The sequence below is a fragment of the Drosophila rhopaloa genome, unplaced genomic scaffold (assembly GCF_018152115.1).
Source record: "Drosophila rhopaloa isolate 14029-0021.01 unplaced genomic scaffold, ASM1815211v1 contig_115, whole genome shotgun sequence".
Taxonomy (NCBI): domain Eukaryota; kingdom Metazoa; phylum Arthropoda; class Insecta; order Diptera; family Drosophilidae; genus Drosophila; species Drosophila rhopaloa.
The window spans coordinates 5227876-5248969 of NW_025334990.1; the positions used below are offsets into that span (position 1 = coordinate 5227876).

At 41.9% G+C, this 21094-nt stretch overlaps 5 protein-coding genes across 10 annotated transcripts in view; 1 reads left to right on the plus strand and 4 right to left on the minus strand.

The window, feature by feature from the left end:
• Positions 1–6219, plus strand: part of LOC108053359 (zinc finger protein jing) — a 134207-nt gene extending 127988 nt beyond the window's left edge. For all 3 annotated transcript variants that reach the window (XM_017135974.2, XM_017135975.2, XM_017135976.2), the window contains exons 3-7: positions 90–1713; positions 1904–2465; positions 2534–2681; positions 2985–3162; positions 3224–6219. In XM_017135974.2, coding sequence (XP_016991463.1) covers positions 90–1713; positions 1904–2465; positions 2534–2681; positions 2985–3162; positions 3224–3653 — 2942 coding nt within the window. In that variant the 3' untranslated portion in view covers positions 3654–6219. The remainder of the gene's footprint in view (positions 1–89; positions 1714–1903; positions 2466–2533; positions 2682–2984; positions 3163–3223) is intronic.
• A 923-nt stretch (positions 6220–7142) lies between these two features.
• LOC108053330 lies at positions 7143–8097 on the minus strand. The gene is made up of 4 exons (XM_017135938.1): positions 8047–8097; positions 7834–7989; positions 7604–7777; positions 7143–7546 (listed from the first exon to the last, which is right to left on the minus strand). Exons 1-4 carry the CDS (start codon positions 8095–8097, stop codon positions 7361–7363), a joined length of 567 nt encoding a protein of 188 aa, XP_016991427.1. The 3' UTR covers positions 7143–7360.
• Positions 8098–8944: 847 nt separating this feature from the next.
• On the minus strand, positions 8945–9681 carry LOC108053353. 2 transcript variants are annotated; one of them, XM_017135967.1, is made up of 4 exons: positions 9631–9681; positions 9417–9572; positions 9188–9361; positions 8945–9124 (listed from the first exon to the last, which is right to left on the minus strand). In XM_017135967.1, the coding sequence occupies exons 1-4, from the start codon at positions 9679–9681 to the stop codon at positions 8945–8947; spliced, it is 561 nt and encodes a 186-aa protein (XP_016991456.1). The 2 variants fall into 2 exon arrangements, with proteins under 2 accessions (XP_016991456.1, XP_016991455.1); XM_017135966.1 differs by having other exon boundaries at positions 8945–9130.
• Positions 9682–10152: 471 nt separating this feature from the next.
• LOC108053364 (V-type proton ATPase 16 kDa proteolipid subunit) lies at positions 10153–17994 on the minus strand. Of its 3 annotated transcripts, none has more exons than XM_017135978.1 (4): positions 17867–17994; positions 16914–17027; positions 12395–12584; positions 10153–12336 (listed from the first exon to the last, which is right to left on the minus strand). In XM_017135978.1, the coding sequence occupies exons 2-4, from the start codon at positions 16996–16998 to the stop codon at positions 12132–12134; spliced, it is 480 nt and encodes a 159-aa protein (XP_016991467.1). In that variant the 5' UTR covers positions 16999–17027; positions 17867–17994; the 3' UTR covers positions 10153–12131. The 3 variants fall into 3 exon arrangements, with proteins under 3 accessions (XP_016991467.1, XP_016991468.1, XP_016991469.1); XM_017135979.1 differs by lacking the exon at positions 17867–17994 and adding an exon at positions 17205–17316; XM_017135980.1 differs by lacking the exon at positions 17867–17994 and adding an exon at positions 17187–17264.
• Positions 17995–18432: 438 nt separating this feature from the next.
• LOC108053363 (heat shock protein 75 kDa, mitochondrial) lies at positions 18433–20862 on the minus strand. The gene is made up of 3 exons (XM_017135977.1): positions 20632–20862; positions 18787–20554; positions 18433–18726 (listed from the first exon to the last, which is right to left on the minus strand). Exons 1-3 carry the CDS (start codon positions 20762–20764, stop codon positions 18552–18554), a joined length of 2076 nt encoding a protein of 691 aa, XP_016991466.1. The 5' UTR covers positions 20765–20862; the 3' UTR covers positions 18433–18551.
• Positions 20863–21094: the final 232 nt, after the last annotated feature.

Below are 21094 nucleotides of genomic sequence, written 5' to 3' on the forward strand. Positions count from 1 at the left end.
ATGCTCACAAATAATTTTCCTCGAGCTGTAGGCTAAAAATTAACCTACGCTTTTGATTTCTGAAATGCTGACTTTGCTCTCTTTTACAGAAAACATGGCTTCCAATTCTTGCGGCAACATGAACTTTGTTAACCCACTTAACAATCAGCAAGTTGGACTTAAAGATAACAAATTATATATAGTGAACTCGGCCGAGTACCTAGGATACTTAATGAGCTTGCAAATAGCTCTTAACAACCAACAGCATCAGCAACAGCAAATCATCTCTGCCACACAACCGCCGCCATTGGCAGCCACGAACAACAACAACAATACAAACACTGCCACTCAGCCGCCACCTTTGGCAGCGACGAACAACAGCAATTCGAACACTGCCAACAACTCGACGACTGCCAGCAACAGTAACAACCACAATGCCTCGAATAATTTAAGCAACATCAACAACACTGCCATACAGCCCCAGCGGGCGATTGTGAAGCCGCCGATGCACAGTTCCACGCAACCGCCGCCGCTGGTGACGATTTCATCGATGCCCTCGTGCTCCCCGGCTGCTGCATCTTCGCCAGCGGCCAAACGGGCACTACCCGCAGCCAAGCCATACCAGAAGCGTCTTACCACAAAGGGCAGAGTGGGTGCGGCTCCAATCATTGCCACGCCCACCACGCCCCCGCCTCTGGTGCCCACGTCTGCCACCAAGGAGTTGGGTCAGTTGCGGAAAAGCACAGGAACCACTGGGCCCCCAACAGCCACGCCCACACCCACACCCACGCCACCCCTGGTGAGCATCGCGCCCTCGAAGCTGACGCCCACGCTGAGTGTGGCCAAATCAGGACCTGCGATGAAGCTAGCCAACAGTGCGCCCGATCTCTTCGACCTGGTCAAGAACTCTAAGGTGGTGGCCAAGGCCGCGCAACCGCTTACGCCACTACCTTTTAGTTCGCCGAGCAGCAGCAGCAATGGAAGCCATTGTTTGCGATCCTCGCCAGCGCTTTCCAATTCGAACTCTTGCACCCTGTCGGCCTTTAGCAAGATCAAGGCGGATACCTCGGAGCTGGCTTCGCAGACAGGCTCTTTGGTCTCTCTGTCAATGCCTCCAGTATCACCCAAGCCCCAGAGCTTTGCCGGGCAGCTGCCGAAGAGGGATCAGGATCCGGAATCGGAGGTCGAGACGATGAAACACGATCTACTGCCAGACTGCAGCAACAGCAACTCGAACTCCAATTCGTGCAGCAGCAGCAGCTATTCGCACTCGGTCAGCTCGGCGGCAGATCTCTCGCTCGAGGCCTCTACGCCTGCCCCATCTCCATCGCCATCAGCCTCGCCATCCGGCCTGGGATCTCCCTCGCCGGCGGCCAGCAACATGAGCGGCAGCAGCCGGCGAGCGGCCAGCCAGACTGACATGCTCAGTGAGATGGTAACCTCGTCATGCATTTCCAGCGGCGGCGATGACTGCTCTCAGGCCACGGACTCGCCTCCACTGCCGACACTCCCGTTGCAGCTGGGCAAGAGCGATGACACGACCACTCCGACTCCCACGGCCAGCGGCGTAAGCAGCAGCGGGAGTAGCAACTATGATGAGGAGGACGACAAGTCGGTGGCCTCGCTGGAGACGCATCAGACGCACAAGCGGCTGAGGGACCTGCCCACTCCGGAATCTGGCATCGGTGGAAGCCTGAGCAATAGTGAGAGCAGCAACTCAATAGTTGATGCAATGTAAGTAGAGTTTATAAGAAATATCTTAATTTTCCATAAATTTTCAAGCAACAACAAACTTTTATTCAGTTGATAATTAATTATAGGCATCGGCTTAAAACAGCAATGCTTCCGTTTAACGGTGAACTTTTTGAAAGTTGTTGGTAGTTTTCAATTATCATAAACTAATCCCAAACGATTCCCCCATTAGATCCTCCAAGTCAGCCTCTGCCGGACCTCCGACGACTGCAGCGAGTAGCGCCTCCTCCTCCGCCTCCGACAGCAACTCACTGGCGAGCAATGCACCTTCACCCGCCTCACCGGATGATTGTTCTGCTGCACCGTCGCCCGCCTGTTCCGTCTCCGCTGCCGCCTCCTCTCCGCCCAGCACTGTGGTGGACATTGCGATGGTCGAGGCCACGAGCAAGAGTCTACCGAAGAGCGCCATCTCGCCGATCCTCTCGCAGCCAAAGACCATTCGCTTCCCGGCTGGAGCGGGGGCAGGCGGCAAGGGAGGGAAACGCCACGACGGTGTCTGCTACTGGGACAAATGCAACAAGAAGCACGAGAGCAACTCTAAGCTGTTGGACCACATGCAGACGCACCACGTCAACACGCAGACAGGCCCATTCGCCTGCCTCTGGGTTGGCTGCAAGGTGTATAACAAGGAGTCATGCTCGCGCCGATGGCTGGAACGCCATGTGCTCTCGCACGGTGGCTCCAAGCAGTTCAAATGCATCGTCGAGGGCTGCGGCCTGCGGTTCGGCTCCCAGGTGCGTCGCCGTCTCATTAATTTTTTGTTCAGCCTCTATAACCTTCAATGTTATCTCTTCTCCTTTAGCTGGCGCTGCAAAAGCACGTGAACAACCACTTTAATGCCACAGACAATGCCAAGGAGAGCACGAGCAAACGCACCTCTGATCCGCCCGTGCCAAAACAACTCCGGAAGAATGGCAAGAAGCTCCGATACCGCCGTCAACCCTTCTCAGGTAAGTAATTAGGGTATGCTCAGTTATCGAAAGTCTTTAAACCTTTTTAATTATGGAAAAAATATACAAAAGTACATGTTCGTCAGTTTATGTGCTATAGGATATAGTTTTCAAGTTTCTTCCTCGCTTTTATACATTTTAAAAAATTGTATTTGAATTGGGATTAATAGATTCTAAAGAAATTAAGATTTAAATAGAGCGCTAGATCCTATAAAAAAGACAAACTTAAAATGATTAGCTTACAAAATTGACCGTACCGCCAACGAAAATTACAACTTGCTTAATCGATATTTTAACTTACAGCTCGCATGTTTGACTTCTTTGACACGGGTATTATGGAGGGGCTGCAGCACCGCCTGCGCCAGATAAGCACGCTCACCAACGGAGCCCAGGCCATCGAGTTCCAGGGTCAGTGCCTGATGCGGAGGCGCAACAGTCAGGGCGGCTACGAGTGCTTTGTTCGCTGGTCCCCGCGCGAGATGTAAGTTAATCTGAATCCCAGTCATTTTCCCAGATGCTAACTACTCATTCTTCTGTAACAGCATTTCCGATGAATGGTTGCCGGAGTGTTCAAATCGAACGCGCCAGCACACCAAGGTACTGCACATCAAGCAGATGCGGCCGGCTGAAAAAACACGCGTGGATAGTTTGCTGAGCACGGCCTTCCGGCTACGCTATGACTCCCAACTATTCGCCGACGATTATAACGTCAACGAGCAGCAGGTCGGCGAACTGAGCGGCAGCGACTGCGAGGAAGATGGGGATCAAGAAGAAGAGGATGAAGATGAGGAGGAAGATGGCGGCAGTAGTTCGCGCAGTGCGAGCTGCGAAACGGTGTCCAGCTATCAGCAGGTGCTCAGCATCGCCAAGCTGCAGATGCAGCAGCGCCGCAAGCACCCGCGCAAACCACCCAAGATGACACCGCTTGCGAGGGAGGAGCTGGTCGCCACGGACGCCCTGGTGCCCATCTAGGGCGCTGCCAGATTTATAGTATTCTCTAAGTAATTAAACCGAAAAACAAACGACAAACGAGTAAACAGTGACAAGTAGACTAGTTAGCGTACGGCCTAAGTAAGTTACCACCTACGCATATATCCACTTATGTATAGAATCTATAAGTACGCCCGCTTTGTTCATTTTTGTTTTGTTTGATCCGCGTAACCAGCAGTTTAGTTTGTTGTTCTCATTCAACTGTCGTTCATCGATCCTTGTACATATTTCCAGATGGACAAGTAAGAGTCAGGAGCATTTAGTAGCCACCTTATAGCAACCCACCCGCGCGTTCTAGCAAGTGCTGTTATGAACAAAAGTCCTAGTTTCTACAGTTATAGTTCTAATTTAGTTTCTAAAGTGTACATTTAGTAAAGATTCATGTGGAAAATGACCGACTGGACAAGACTTGTTTAAAAGCCAATTTTATGTTGATCTATTTGAAATTTTAAAGTTAAATTTCGTTTTTTTTTTGTTGCCCCTCGTCGTTTTGTAATTTACTCCTAGTAACTGGCCAAACTTACACTGAAAGCGAAAAACTACGCACACAACTGAGCAGTTAAAGTTTAAGTAGAGTAAAGTGACGTGGAAGAACACAAGACTTGAAGCATTTACCGCTACAAAAACGAGAAATATTTGTAAAACATTTTGTACTCAACTCGAACAGCAATGCAAACAGTTTTAAGCCTAAGTTAGACCGGAGCCCAAGACGATTATCCATTAATTTAGTGCAAATCGAATGCAACTTTCGCCAATTCATCAGCGTCTCTAGTTCGTTTTGTGAAAATTTGAAGAGACGAAAAAGCATAATGCATTGTACATAATAGAATATAACATTAACTAGTTTCGCTTTTAAACCTACATTTAAACTATTCATTTAGAACTTAGCCAAGGCAAATCCCAATTAAACTATGCAAAATAAAGTTATCGAAAAGAAAATCAATCTAAAAGCAAAATACAACAAAATAACTTTTATGTTTTAATTTCTTATGATTTTACGGACAAACAGAAAGAGATTTTGAAGCTGAAAAACTCACTGATCTTTTACTTAATGTTCTATTTGGTGTACATATCCGAATGGCAAACCCAACTCTTTAAGCATATAAGCTAAACGCTACCCTAATTTATAATTTCCCATGCCAATGAATTTATACGTGATTAAAGTAAGTAAAATTCGAATCAAGAGCCGAAAAATATGAAAACAAGAGTACTCATCACTGCCAAAATGTAATTGAACAACAAGAACCCAGTTGTTATTAACGACTGATTAATTTAGTGTGCGAAATGAGCTCAGCCAGGAATAATTATTAACTGCTATACCCCTGATTCCAGCTCGAGCACTTTCCCTATGTTGCACAATAATAGCTCGCTAAGAGACGAGTATATCAAATATATCTGTGTGTTGTCTTAAGTAGATATAGATGCGTCTCTGTGCCCCTCAACTAGTTTAAGCTTATAAGGAAGAATCAAATATATATAATGTACGTGTATATCCCCATATGTCTAGAGAGGAGGCAGGAAACCGGGAGCATTTTAGTGTCCCTCGATCACAGCCTATATACATGATTTAAAGCAATATTCTAACGATAATCGCAGATCAAGCTTAGTTGACTCTTCCATTCGGTTAGTCTTTCGATGCCTTTCGCCCGAGTTGTTCAACGCTTTGTACTGCAGGAGAAGAATCTAAGCATAATGGAAATAAGTATCAAAACATGAATCCATGAAAAGTAAAGGAAAAGAAATTCAAATAAAATAAAACTACCTCAAATTTTTGCAAGCATAAAACACACAAAAGAATTTTTCGAGACAAGTTTTCTAAAGCGAAAAGAGTATATAGGTGCAGCGTTATATTTTGTCGGATAGGCGAAAAAGACGGCAGATAACCGTAGAGATCCGAACAGGGCAGAGCCGCGAAACAAGGGAAAGTATACACGAGTAGTACACACAAACAAACAAGGGGAAAACGTAGGCTAATTCCATATTTTGCTAATATTGCATACAGTCTGTAGGATAAGCAACCACCCAGTTAAACTACATTTACCTTCGCTTTTCCTTTTTGATCGACCGAGACGATCACCCAAATATGCATTTGCCTTTAGCCCAGAGCTCAGATTGAGTTTGTACATAGATTAGTTTACCCAATACGAGATATATATTCAATATCATAACCATAATTTTAGTATTACAACCGCTTTAATGAATTGCAGAGAGAAATTTATTAAGCATTCATAATTATGGTAATTAGCAGGCGTACATATACATATACACACGTATACAGGAGAAGTATTTCTAAACTCACGATTATTGTTTCGAGGTATGTCCTAGTTGATTTTGGATTCAGTTCTGGCCAAATCTAAGGCAGAAACCACAACAGCAGCGATCTTGCTTCGATTGTAACTAATGTAATCAAAAGAATTATATACATATATATTATTGAACTCTATATACACAACATAGTATGTACAAGTGGACTCAAACAGATTCTGAAACCGAAGAACATGTAACGCGCTGAGGAATGAAAAATATATGAAAAACAAGTATTATGCCAGCTTGGCAGTTTTATTTCGGTTTTAGCCAGGGGTTCCATCAGAAGGTCACAATTTGCAACAAGGATTAAGGATCCCACTGAAGGTTGTTGGAAGCACGTAAGTAGAGCCACAAGTCACAAGGCATAGTAAAAGCAAACATGGTTATTTTTTTTAAAAATAAAAAAATCCTTAATTTACTTTCAAACTATAAGGAGAAATAGGTGCCTAATGAAATAAGCCTTTTGGGTAAAACATACTTTGGATCACTGCTGTTTTAAAGACTTTTTGTATTTCTTGCTAATTGTCTAGTAAAGTTTTTGGACCAACACCTTTAGTGTTAAAGTCGGATGCCTATATCCCATTAGCAGCTGTCAAATATTTGACATACTATTCAGTTAATTCGCGCAGGTTAACAGTAATTATCATTACACTTTACAAATCATGTTAAAAAAATTATTCGATCCGACGACTATATCCTTTTTGTTCCAACTTATCCAAAATAGGAGTCCATTCCCGCCACCTAATGAATATATATTCTTGCGAGTTGATATAACCATGTCCGTCCTTTTTATACTGATCCCGAGTCCAGTAAAATAGCTAGAGACTTGAAACTTTTGTTTATTGCTTTCACATTTGTAATTATAATTCTAGTTAATTATATAAAAGGTCTAACTGTTTTAATTACACACATTTGACTTATCCACTACAAAACTAAGTAAAAATAGAGTTTGGTTTGGATAATAACGTAATACCCAAATGCCACATAGCACCTTTCACCATAGATTTGCGGGTTGGTCTACAAGGTTTTTTCGTGCAAAAAATTCTCAATCAACAATAAATATTCCTAATCAATAATTCTAAGCGATATTTTTTTCGTGCAAATATATTAACAAGTCGGCTATCTTCATTTCCGTTAGGCAGGGGCGTAGTATGAAGGAAACTAATGGTTTACAAGAATAACACTTCACCAGGTGGCAATTGCTTTAAAGTTCCCAAAACTTTTATCAAGGCATTAAATAAAAAAAAACCGGAATACTATTTATGATAAAGTTTGATAGAAATACAAAATCGTTTAAAAATCTGTCTCACACAGTTTCCAATCTGTAAAAGAAAAATTACTAACCGTTTCGGTGGAAAGTGCTTTTTGGAATATGGGGGGAACTAGGATCTGGGTTTTTTCCTGCTTCTTATCTGTTCCATGGCTTGAAGGAAGAACTTCATTGTGCCCACATAGTCCCTGTTTGTAGAATTGGTATCCATGACTATTAAACTGATTAAATATAATCCTTGGGGAAACGGCGGAAGGAGATTGGTTTCCAGATATCCGTCACGGGCGGTAAGCTGTCCCTGCAGTTAGAAAATGAATGACATTTACTGATGCAAAAGTTAAAGCTGCAGAAATACCGAAAAAGGGCAAGAGTGGTTCACATTCGTAAATCGCTTGAAGAGCTTCCAGGTAATGACGCCATAGGGGATAAAGTTCCTTCTTTCGATCACGTCGCATATTTTGACGGTCACGTCGACTAGAAATGGTTTGTACTGATTACTGTAGTCCTTCATAAAAACCTGTATTCGAATCTAAAAAATAAAAGTTATCACATCTGATCTTTTCAAGATCATTAGTATTTCCTTACAACTGGTTTTATCAAAGGTACAATCATAAAGCAATCCATGTTCACCACTGCCATATTCCAATTAATTGCCTTCACATGGCAAGAAACGTTAGTCACCCGCGACTGATTTACCTGACACTCCATTTTGTTTAGCTTATAAATCAACTGGGTCTCCGTCTATCGTAGTAAAAAATATATGTTTACTTTCATCCTAAACTGAGTTTCATATCTCACCATTTGCCAAATAAAGAAACTGCTCAGGAGCACCAGCCACGCCGATAACATTTTTGTAACTGACTACAACCGTATTTAAATATAATTATTTTACATTCATTCAACTGATTTATAATATGTTTTTAATGGTAAGCCAAAGATCATTATTGTGGCATTAAGTCAATACTATTTAATTTAAAATATTTATGGAATGGAAGATTGATTTAAGAGAATGGAAGATTGGTCCGACAAGCCTAAAATAATAACGGATAAGAAATTTTTATGATTCAACAAATAAAGGAAAAACGACGTCAAACTAAATTGGTGGAAAAAATATTATTTGTTAAGTGTTGCCAAAACGTCGGATAGGCGAAAAGGTCGGCAGATAACCGTAGAGAATATATACACGAGTAGTACACACAAACAAACAAGGGGAAAACGTGGGCTGATACCATATTTTTAATAAGCATTCATTATTATACAGTTAAAAAGCTTTTTGCAATCGCCTTCTTAATTACAAAGTTTAATTGAGTCGAAAACTGTTTATTGGTTTCATTGGTTTTATTGGTTTAATGAGTTTTTTGAACTTTTATCCATTAGCAAACTGAGTAAAAAAAGGTTCGGATAATACCGTAATGACCGAATCCTTCAGAGCATCTTCCACCATACATTTTCGGGATGATCCATGCAAGCAAAAATTTCTCTATCTAAAATAAGTGTTTCCAATAGCGAAATTTTTTCATGGAAACCTAAATTGATGGCGGAAAATAAATTAGTACTTAGGCGTTTGAACAATATAATTTAACGTTCTGATAAATTTGATCAAGGCATTAAATAAAAGAAAAGCAAGAAAAAGTACTTTTAAATCTTTTAAAAAAAGTACTAACCGTTCGTGCTTTTGGGGAGTATGGATCTGGAACTAGGATCTGGGTTTCTTCTTCCTTTTTATCTGTTCCATTACTTGAAGGAAGAACTTCATAGTGCCCACATAGTCCTTGTTTGTAGAATTGGTATCCATGAATACTAAACTGATTAAGTATAATCCTTGGGGAAACGGCGGAAGAAGACTGGTTTCCAGATATCCGTCACGGGCGGTAAGCTGGCCCTGCAGTTAGAAAACGAATGGCCTTTACTGAAGCAGAAATTGAAACTGCAGTAATACCGAAAAAGGACAAGAATGGTTAGCATTCGTGAATCGCTTGAAAAGTTTCCAGATAATGACGCCATAGGGGATAAAGTTCCTTCTTTCGATCACTTCGCATAAATTGACGGTCACATCGACTAGAAATGGCTTGTACTGATTACTGTAGTCCTTCCAAAAAACCTGTACTCGAACCTGAAATATAAAGGAGATCACACTCGATCCTTTCAAGATATTAATATTTCCTTACAACTGGTTTTATCAAAGGTACAATCATGAAGCAATCCATGTTCACCACCGCCATATTCCAATTAATTGCCTTCACATGGCAAGAAACGTTAGATACCCGCGACTGATTTACCTGGCATTCTATTTTGTTAAGCCTATAAATCAACTGGGTCTCCGTCTATCGTGGTAAAAAAAATGATGTTTAGTTTCATCCTAAACTGAGTTTAATATCTCACCATTTGCCAAATGAAGCAACTGCTCAGAAGAACCAGCCACGTAAATAACATTTTTCAAACTGACTTCAATCGTATTAAAATACGATTATTTTATAATCATTAAATCATTTATAATATGCTTTTAATAGTAAGCCAAGGAAAATTATTGTGACATTAGGTAAGTATTGATCGTATGACGATAATGGAAGATTGTTCCCACTAGCCTAAAATTACAACGGTTAAGAAATTTTAATGATTTAACACAAAAACGTAAAACGATGTTAAGCTAAGACGGTCCAAAACTTCTTTTAAGAGTAATTGGATTGGTTTTTTAAACTAGATCTGAGTTCTTAAAAAAAAAACATATAGGAAAATTTTTAATGATCGAACTACTAGCCAATCTACTTTCATTAGTAGCTTTAAATAAAATTTGTCATGTCAAAGTAAGCTATTCTATTAATTTTATAATTATTAACTGTTTTCAGCCGATTTTAGGGAATACTTTTAATAACCCCACCCATAAATTAATAGAAACAACGTTCATTTTTTTGGAAATTAGAAATTACAATTTATTTCATACAATGTCTGTTGTTGTTGATGGTTGTTTGCTTGCTTTATATGTTGTTTCGAATACACAGTTACAGTTTCTAAAACCTCGCCATCGATTACATGTATAGGATTAGTGATGTCGGGTGCTTGCAAATTAAACAAATAACAACAATAATTCGTGTATATTTTCAGTTGTAGGGATCGGGAGGCGGCTGCAGGCGGAGCGACCGCAGTTCCGGGAAGATGGCACCACCGCACGGGTTGAGCTCCTCCGCATTCTCAGCATCATGAATGCATCGGCGTCCAACGGGCGATGTAGTGTGCTAGCTTCTCGGGATGGGATCGTTCCGCTTCTCTGGCCTCCCTTCAAATTGATGTTATTTGTCTAATGCCACTATACATGACGATTTGGTGTTGTTTGGTTCGGTTTTGATTGCTGCTTATAACTTCTAATTTGTTGGGATTTTACAATTTTTTTTGTTGGATTTTTCTCGTAGATTTCGTGTTGCAAATGCTGTTGTTGGTATGAGTTTCATTTGCAACATTCATATACGCTTTTTTGGGTTCTGCTTGCACGACTTTTGTTGTTGGTATTCTTGTTTGTTGGTTTATAATTTTGCTACTACAATTTTTTGTTAATATTTTATACATAATATATATTTTATATATATAATATTTTCTTTACTATACAATAACAGCGGAAAAATTGTGTGTTGTGGTTGTTGTTTTGCAGTATTTCGTTTTTTCAGTTTGTCGCATTACATTCATACACTTGATTTGTATTGTTTCGTACGTTTTATAACAACTTTTTCATGTTAATATGTATAATTGTTTATGATTTCTTGTTCTTGTTTAAATATATATATTTTGTATATATTATGTATATCAATACCGTAATTGTTTGTATTACCATCTTTTTCTTATCACAAAAAATCATAATTATATATATAATTTATTATTATTAATTTTTAATATATTATTCTTAGAATTGAACAATAATTAAAAATAAACATAGGACTTAGTTACATTTGTATGTGTGTGTGTTGGTTTTGTGTGTGTGTGTTTTGAATGATTGCATGTAGTTGGTTTCCGCAGTTGACGTTAAAGTATTGCCAAGCGTTTGCTTCCCGCCTAACCGTCCAGCAACAACTCTCTAGCGACCGCTGTAGTGAGCTTCCATCCCGCCCTCCGAATTCGGGGGGCGGGGCGCGCCCAAACAGTGGGCAGCTAACGAGAGCGGTACGTTGCCGCGCCGGATGGTAGCGGGCGGAAGCATTAATGGTGTTGTTGCTGCTTGTTTGTTTTTGTTGTTGTCTGGCCCTTTCGCTAAATTTGTTGATCTGATTTTGTTGCAGCCGCGTCAGGCTCAATGCAAATGTACAAAGTTTCTTCTGACAATTGTTGGTTGTTGATTTCTTTACAATTTTTTCTTTTTGTTTAACGAACTTTACATATACACTAAACATTATTTAATAATAATAATGGAAAAAACAAATAACAAAGAGCACACAAAATTGTGGAGCGCAAAAATAATAAGTAAAAGAGAAGGATTTCTTGATATAGCAAAAATCATAATTATTACAACTTTATGAACTTAACGGCAAATTGTTTTCCTCGTGTTTAAGACTGATTTTGAACGGAAAATAACTAAGCTAAACCACGCGCCAGCAAATCGAGGTGAACTGAGCAACAGGTGCAATTAGCGGCCAACACTGAGCAGTGCATGGCGGAAATCCTGCAGCCCGGCAGGGCTGGTTTTTGTTGTTCTTGCTATGTACAAACGGCCCCTCGTCGGTTGCCCCGCACATGCACTGCTATGGTCAATGTTGCATGTTGGAAGTTGCATTTTGCTCGCTGGTTGGACACAATTTTACCTGCTTCTGTTGAAGCTGCTGCTGTTGATGTTGTTGTGGCTGTTGTTGATTGCTGGGCGCCGTTTGTCTATTTGTTGTTGTGTGTTTGCATTGATTGATTTATTTCGTGTACAGGTAAATGGCCACAATCAAGCCGTAGAGACCCAACACCTCGGCGAAGATGAGAATCAGGATCATGCCGACGAACAGTCTAGGCTGCTGTGCTGTGCCACGGACACCGGCGTCTCCCACGATGCCGATCGCAAAACCGGCTGCCAGACCAGAGAAGCCCACCGCCAAACCGGCTCCCAAGTGAATGAAGCCCCTATAGATCGGCATAGTTAGTAATTTGAATCGATCGGGATAAATAAAATGATATTAACCTGTATAGTGAGTACTTTGCGGGCTCTTCCAGCGCGCCGGCAATAAGCACAGCCACCACCAGGCCGTAAATGGCAATGATACCCGCCATGACCACAGGAATGATGGATTTCATGATCAGTTCAGGACGCATCACTGACATGGCAGCAATACCGGTACCAGACTTAGCAGTGCCATAAGCAGCGCCCAGAGCTAAGGAAGAGATTCGAATAGAGCATATTAATACGAATGTTTTAGTTTATTACTCCATCTATTTACTATACTAATACTTTCATATAAATAAATCGATAGAAACCCCATTTAAAAATATGCTCTCTTTTTGAAATAAAAACTACTTTAAATTTTATTCAAAACCGTTCAGAATTTAAGGTTAAATTACATATTACTATACGAGTTTTTACAGATATATATATATAGCAGTGTATGTGTAAACGATAACATCCGAATGTTAATTTTTTAGTGGAAATCTCGTTTCTAGGTTCAAATTTTTTAACCAGTTTTGGGAATTAGACTTGATAATTCTGGAAGTGTATAGGGTGTAAAGCTTAGTTAAAATGTTTTCTCTTCCTTTTCTTCCTCGAGATTTTCATTCCTAATTAAGTGAGAATATTAAAACTGTCATTCCATAACATTATGTAACCACTAATTTGCTTAACATTTTAAGCGATGGGCACCCAAATAAGTTTGGCTATCAATTGCTCCAACTCTGGCTGCGAGCGTAACAGTTAGCAGTCACATGATCGCCCATAACTGACGTTATTTGATGGAAAAACCCCCGAATTCCCCACCCGCAAAAGTGGCACTCATCGCTCAGAGTTGAGTTTCAGTTGGAGAGCAATACCAACTTGCTTCGCTCACATTCCAACGTCCCGCTCTCTCTCTCAAATCGGCGAGTTTTATTACTATTTCTCTTATAAAGTCGGGGCAAATTTTGATAAGCTAAAGTTTACACAACAGCTAACGAATGAGGGGGGCAGGTGGATCAGATCGGTGCCAATTGAGAAGGTAAACCCAGATTCTACATATTGTGTGTATTGATGGTACATTAATTGAAGTACAAAACCAGTTTTATATGACGGTCAACGGTTTGTTCGTGTGTGTGTACTATGTGAGATGACTGATAAATCGAATTAAATCGCACGCTCACACATATTCAATATGGGTGTATTCAAAGTTGACGGAGCGGGAGAGCAAATATCCCCCATCATGTGATTCCATGTTAATTACTTATTTTCCGCCCCAAGCCAAGATATGACTGATATTTAATCTACAGGAAGGGAAATGACTTTTGATTCCAATAAAGAGTGCCCTGAATCTTCTAAAATCAACATAACTTTGCTAAATGAATGCTGTCTACGTCACAGAACAGGAAAAGTGGTGGGAAATGGTAATGAAAAAAACCAGAACGAACTTGAATAAGCCATTTCTTATAGCAACAAGAGATATCCACGCGTCTAGCATGAATACATAGATATCTATGAGGTCGAGGCTGTCGTCACAAGCGCACGCACACATTTCCACAAAAATCGAACTCTCCGAACCACAAGTACAGAAATAATGTAGTGCGTTTGTGGCCCGCATTTCTTGAAATGGCATTATTAAAGCGAAAATTCATTGAGAAACAAAATGAAAGCGAGTGACTTAGGCTATTGACCCAGTACTTTTTCCTCTGATCGTTACGCCATGTAATACCGAGCTGAGCAGAATATTAAAGCCAAGAGTTTTATTACCAGCGGGGATACACACTTTACCCTCGAGCCTATCTTACAAGAAAAAATGTGAATATGAATCATAATATATGATTATAAAGGTTCTTTTTATATTAAATCGCTTATTTTGTATCTGTTTAGGCTAAAATCATGCGTGCAGCTGGCAGGTGGGCCAGTCTGTATACACCACGACTGTAACTGTATTTCACTCTGGCATTGACACTTTTTCAGCTGTATTGCCGCCGCATTAAAATTCACAAATAATAACTGAAACAGCTCTAATGGCATTGACTTGTTTCGCCTTTTACCTGCTTCCTCTCCTGCTATACATTTTAAATATTTTGAACAGCCCCACACTTGAGTACATGGCATTTTTCAAGCGACAGACGGCATCGCAGACAATTCAGTGGGCGTTTAAATAACAAATAAAAAAAAAAACAGGGAATCGAGAATAAGAGGAAGATGCGGGAACGGAATAAGAATAAGAGTCAGCAACAACAGCAAATTCAAAGATAATTATAAAATGGGGGAGATAGCAAGAGCTGGCAAAACACAGCATCAAGCGAAAAAAAATATTCCAACAAAACAAAAACAAATTGAAGGCGTCACAGTTGAGTGAGCAGAAAACAGAAAAAATGTGAGAGAGATCGATGAAAATAGAGGCGAACTTTTGTTAAACCAAGTTAAAGTCAGACATTCCTTTCTTAATAGAAAAACTACTGCTGCAGGTGTCTGTTTGTTTTGTTTTATCTTTCATGCATGTGGCGAGAATTCTGCCGTGGAAACAAGAAGATAAGATAAGCCCCCCCAGTTGATTTTAGGCGGTACCTTCGATATAGGGTGCTCAATGTTGGAATCTTCCCATTCATTGATTAAAATGACTTACAAAGATATGACGTGGGCCTACTAACACAGCATTACAGCAATTATTTTTTGTTGTGTGTTTGTGCCAAAGTATTACAAGAATGGGGACTTCGGGGTGAACGGTTTTCCAATATGATGGAAAATCGTCACGTGCGACTACAAATTATGCGTTAACAATACCAGTTTTACATAATTTACTAGGCTACTACTATTCTCTGTATATATCTACTACTATTCTCGCTACTGCGATTGCGCAGGCAAATGTAGGAGTGTGTGTTTGAGTATGCTGGAGCTGAATGTCATTGTGTGAAGGATTTTCGTGGCACTTGGGTATTTTTAGCCCAGTGCGAGACAAGGATGTGGGCCATGCCAGCATTCCAAGTGGCAAATGCTGATAAGCCGCAGCTCAAAGCAACGCCCATTGTTCGCAGTGCAGTGAGTCAGTATATCCGTCAGCAAAAAAAAATAACTGCAGTTGCCAGCTGAAAGAGACTGGGAGAGCGGGAGCAAAACTCTCATTCTCTAGCACTCATGTGATCGTCAACACGGCGTTGCCAGATCAGCCGCACTGTTACTGTTGATAAAATAAAAGTTAAGCTGAAAATTGATTTATGCTGTTGACTCAAATTGCATAAGCAGTCTTGAATTCAGATAGCTTTGTAGACGTTGAGCAATGATAATGGGACAGGTAAACACGGCAGGAAAGCATTCTTCTTCACTATCAAAACAGAGTATCGGGGATGGGGGTGTCAGGCGCAAATCACAAGACAAGTTACAAGGCATGACATAAGGATTGCGTCACATATGGGTTGAAATTAGTTAAAGGCAGTGTGGGCAGCCCAAAGTTGGCTCTCCTAAAAGGCAGCGCGTGCTTTTTTCTCATATAACGCCTTAAGTTCGTCTTGCGACACTTGCTTGGGTACTTGCTATCTTATCTGGACCAAGTCAATTGGTAAATAAGCCACTTATCAGCGGGGTAACTGCAAATGAGTGGCTATGATAAGCCACTGGAAACGATCGTCAGCTAGCCATGTGATGAGGCCTGGAAGTCGATTGATCATGCAGTTTACGATTTGGGCATGTGATTACCGATACCAAACAAAAGATCTTAAAGTTGGCCATAATTTGTCAGCTAATTTGGAAAAGTGTTATTTGGGCATGTGATTACGAAGCCGAACCAAAAACTTCTGAGCTTATTCTGTTTATAAATTGATCGAAAAGTAAATGTGATCACAATTGGGCTGGTGAAGTTATAAAGCCATGATTACAATTTTTTTTTTTTTAGGGTTTCTGGTCTATTATGCCAGCCAATAAAAAAAAATGAAGAAAAAAACTTTAATATGGCAACACTTCCCATCGGTCTTGTGACTGTTGTGAGAAAGGGAAAGCGCGTTTCATAAACTTCACCAAAAACGGTTACTGTTCTCGCACTCATACAAACGTGCTCAATGCCACCAAGTGCGAGAGTGCGCATCGCTCAAGAGAGCGATTGTGCTCTCGCTCTGCTAGCATGTGTGTGTGTATGAGTAATGCCGTTTTTAGCATGCTGAAAAGGCGAAATTTCTTTTTTAAACTTTGCCACTGCGAAAGAAGTGCAATTAAAATTGCTAAGTCTACAAATTGTAAATAAAGGGGAACATTTTCTGTTTCAATTGCCAGTTTGGCAGCCTGAAGCACGTTACATTTTCTGCTGGTCACGCGCACACACATGAGCAAATCGCTCCCTTTGTGTGGGTCAGGCCGTGTCCCTACACAATTTGTCTACACTTGCCGCTATTTCGCGTTACTACCACCTACAAAGACCCGCACACCCACACGGTGGCTCCACGCTCTTCTTCTTCCTATTCTACCATTTACGCCACACAAAATGTTCGATTTTTCACGTCATGGGCATGGCATCCTTAATTCTACTCCAGAAGGTCCGGTCCTGGTTCCGATTGAAACTTACCCGAGAAGATGATGGCGGAGGCGGCGCCCATAACTCCGAAGAAGGGGCCATAGATGGGGTTGTCGCTGCTCACTTCAGAAGACATTTTGCTTTGTTTGTTGTGTGTTTTTTGGGCTACAAATGATCGAAAAAATCGAGATTTTAATTCGTTTCGCTGCTGCTGCTTATTGCACGGTAGTTTTTGTTCGGCGTTTTGCACGGCTGAATGTTATGCGCGTTTGTTATATGTATGCGTTGCTTCAAGTCGAAACAAAGTATTTTTATTATATGTACAATATATGTGCTATATACGTGGGGTATTTTACGCTGCTCTGCGACCAATGCTGCTGCGACGACGAACGAATTGCGAGTGGCCGCTCATGAAATATACTTAAATATACTTTTTAATCGTGAGCGAGCAAAGCGAGCGAGATACCAAAACTGGGAGAGAGCCATGAGAGGGCGAGCGAGAAGCGACTACTCGTCGGATTATTGGCTTTGCTTTGGCTTGTGTGTGGTGTGTCATGTGCTTGTGTGCGTGAGAGAGTGAGCGCATGACAGAAGGTGCTCACATGAACGGAAAGTAAGTCCAATTGGCAATGACAACGTTCTGGAAAATTACACACGCACACACAATCACATGGGAGTTGATGAAAACTTCGTTTTCTTGGTTTTGCTAAAGTTAAACTTTGAGATTTTCACATGTTTTTAAGCAGCCTTATGCCTGTTCTCTTTCTTTGCCCTCCGCGCAAAACGCACACCCACAAGCGATCTCATTGCCAGTGGCTCCGAGCTGCTTGCCTGTGTGTGTGTATGTCGTGGCAAAAAATATTGTACAATTTTTTCCTCGCTGATTGAACTTAGTTGAAACTAAAGTTGTCGCATTAGCAGCATGTTTTATCGCAGCCCAGGAATTTTTTTTGCAGCGCGAGCCTCACATGACCGCCAATCTTTTGACTTAGCTTTTCACTCACGTGATTAGAAATCTAATTTAAAGCAATTCGCTGCTCTGTGGCTGGCCTCTTCGGGTTACTGCTGGCTGCTGCTTAAAAGCGCGGATCGGATACTGAACACTAACGAGTTATTCTGCTTTGCTTTTATAAACTTTAGTCACGGGGGCGGATTGCTTGCGATATTTCGGGCCAGAGTTGCCAGATAGCAAAAGTCAAAACTTTGAAAAGAGCTACCATTAGACGAAAATACAATTAAAAAATACCACTTTCTCACATTTAAAAATAACACAATAATAAAATTTGTTTACTTTTATAATACAATCAATTTAATTATGTTTTTCTTAAAAGAATTGCATTAAAACAGGCGGTAAACTCTTTTTTTCTTATTGCAACAAAATTTGGTAAATTTTCAATGGCGAATTGAGCGAAGATTTATCACTTTACTAAAATAAAAAAGAACATGGCCGGTCCGATATGGACCGTCCCTTATTTTTTTATATAGTATAGTATATATCCTAGTTATAATAATGTGGGCCAATAATTTTTGTTTACTGCCATAGAATAATATATTTTTAATAATTCCAATATCCTAGTGCCATAACAACGACTTGTATTTATTGTTATGACTATTTTTAAAGATATAATTAAACTAACTAAACACAAGTTAATATAAGATAGTCGGTAGATTTTCACTGCGCTGTCTATCCTAGTATTTATCCAGCGCCCGTGAAAGCAGCGAGTTCATGTTAGTCAGCAGCATGCGGGGATCCTCCGCGAGACCGGCGCCCACCATGGCGTTTGCGAAGAGCTGCTTGGCGATAAGTTGGGCAAGATCCTTTTCGGTCTCGCGGAGCTTGTTTAGTTTCTTGATGATGGGGTGTCTTTAATAGAGTGGAGTAGGTTATTAAAGCAATAAATGCAGGAAAACTAGCACTACTTACTTCGGGTTGATCTCCAGCTCTGGCTGAAGCAAGGCAAATCGATTCTCTTCCGGGACCTGGTGACTCTGGGTGCGGATGAAATGACGAGCGGCAGCCATCTCCTCTACTGTGATGACACAAGGGTGGCTATCCAGGCGGGAAGTAGCTTTTACCTTAATCACCTGGCCCTTTAGCTCCTCCTCGAGCCAGGGAATCAAGTTATCCAGCTCTGAGCGCAGCAAGCTGCCCTCGCCAAAGTCCGTGGCTGTCGACGACTCCTTGGACTCTTCGCGCATTTCCTTCTCCACGGAGACGAGCTTCTTGCTCTTGTACTTACCCAGCTGCATGAGTACCAGCTCATCGTAGGGCTCATAACAGAAGAGCACCAGCTCGTTTCGCTTTTTGAGGCTTTCGTAGTAGGGTGAGGATTCGGCAAGAACGCGGTTGGGCGCCGCCAAGTAGTAGATATTCTTTTGATCAGCAGGAACGGTGTTGTAGTACTCGTCCAATGACATGCGGCCACTGGCGGTCTCCGACTTGGAGGACTCAAACCGCAGTAGCTTTGCAATTTCTTCCTTCTCGGACGGATCGTTGGAAGTTACGATGCCCTCTTTCAGGAAGAGCCCGTAATCACGGTAGAAGGACTCGTACTCCTCCGGCTGCTTTTTGGATCGCTCCTGCAGGAAACGGATGACGCGGGTGGATATAACACTAGACAGTTTCCGGATCAGGCTGCTGTTTTGGAGTAGCTCGCGGCTTAAGTTAAGAGGAATGTCCTCCGAGTCAACGACGCCCTTCACGAAGCGCAGCCACTTGGGCAGGAGATGCTCGGTCTTGGACTGGATCAGCACCTTTCTCGTGTACAGGGCAACGCCGGTGTTTCCGTCCCGGGACATTTCGAATAAGCCCGGCTTTCCCTCTGGGAAATATAGCAGTGCGTGGATGCTCAAAGGCACGTCGGCGTTATAGTGCAAAGTAAAGCGTGGAACATCAAAGCTGTTGCTAATAAAGCGGTAGAAGTCGGTGTGCTGCTCCTTGCTGATGCTCTGGGGCTCAAGCAGCCACAAGGGCTTGATCTCGTTAGCCTGCTTTCCGTTCAGCAAGATGGGCGAGCCCACGAAGTTGCTGTACTTCTTTATTACGGCCTGTATCCTCTCCTCGTCCGCGTACTCTCTGCAGTCGGTCTTCAGATGGAGCACGATACGTGTGCCTAGCTCAACGTCCGGGACCTCTTCGATCTCATATGAGCCGCTGCCATCCGTGGACCACCGCAAACCGGGAGCATCGGGCGCAGCTGCCCTTGTGAACACCTCCACCTTGTTGGCCACGATGAAGGACGAGTAGAAGCCCACGCCAAACTGGCCGATAATGTTGGAGGAAGCCTCAGAGGTGGCTGCCTGCTGGTTGCCTTTCATCTGCTCCAAAAACTGCTTCGAACCACTGCGTGCGATGGTGCCCAGGTTGCTCACCAGTTCTTCCTTGGTCATGCCGATGCCGGTGTCTTGGATGATCAGCTGCATCTGTGGTTTGTCGGTGGTGATGCGAATCTCTAGCGGCCGGTCCTTGCCAGCCAGATTCTCGCCCCCGGCGCTCAGCGAGGTGTACCGGAATTTCTCCAGCGCATCGCTGGCATTAGAGATGAGCTCCCGCACAAAGACTTCATGATCAGAGTACAGGGAGCGGGCCACAATGTCTAGTAACTGCCGTGTCTCAGCCTGGAACTCGTGTTTGTCCACCACTGAATCCGACGCCTTCTTGGTCTCCGTGGAGAAGCGACGGAGCGAGACGGCTGCAAATGGATCGATGGATGTTATGCAAGCTTTAGATTCCCTTCGCTCGAACATAAGGGCTAGTTTAGAGACTTACCGGCCGGCGATCGCTGAGATCCCAGGGCGAGATTAAGAGCTGCTGGGGCGGATCGGTTGCTCTGCCTCAGAACTCGGGCAAAGCGGCTGAAGCGGCACGCCTGACCCAGCACTCCCATCGCTCGTACTGACATCTTGTTGATACTTGTTACTTTTGTTTTGGCCAACTAAATTGTTATCCAACTACGAAGTTTTGTCCAGCGCACATGTGCCAAAAAAAATCGATAACAAGTATTCGATAACGCTTAAAATTTAGATCGATTTAGTGTTACTTGTTGTACTGGCAAGATAATTAAAAATAAACGATGTTAAATTGCAAAGCCCACGTAACTTAATAATCTGCTAAAAAACTTAAGTTTCAACTATTTCCCGATCCCTAATTATTACAGTTTTTCCTTAACTAAAAAATTGCTACATATTTATTTTGTCAGAACGATATTAATAAACAAAGACCCGCGAAACAG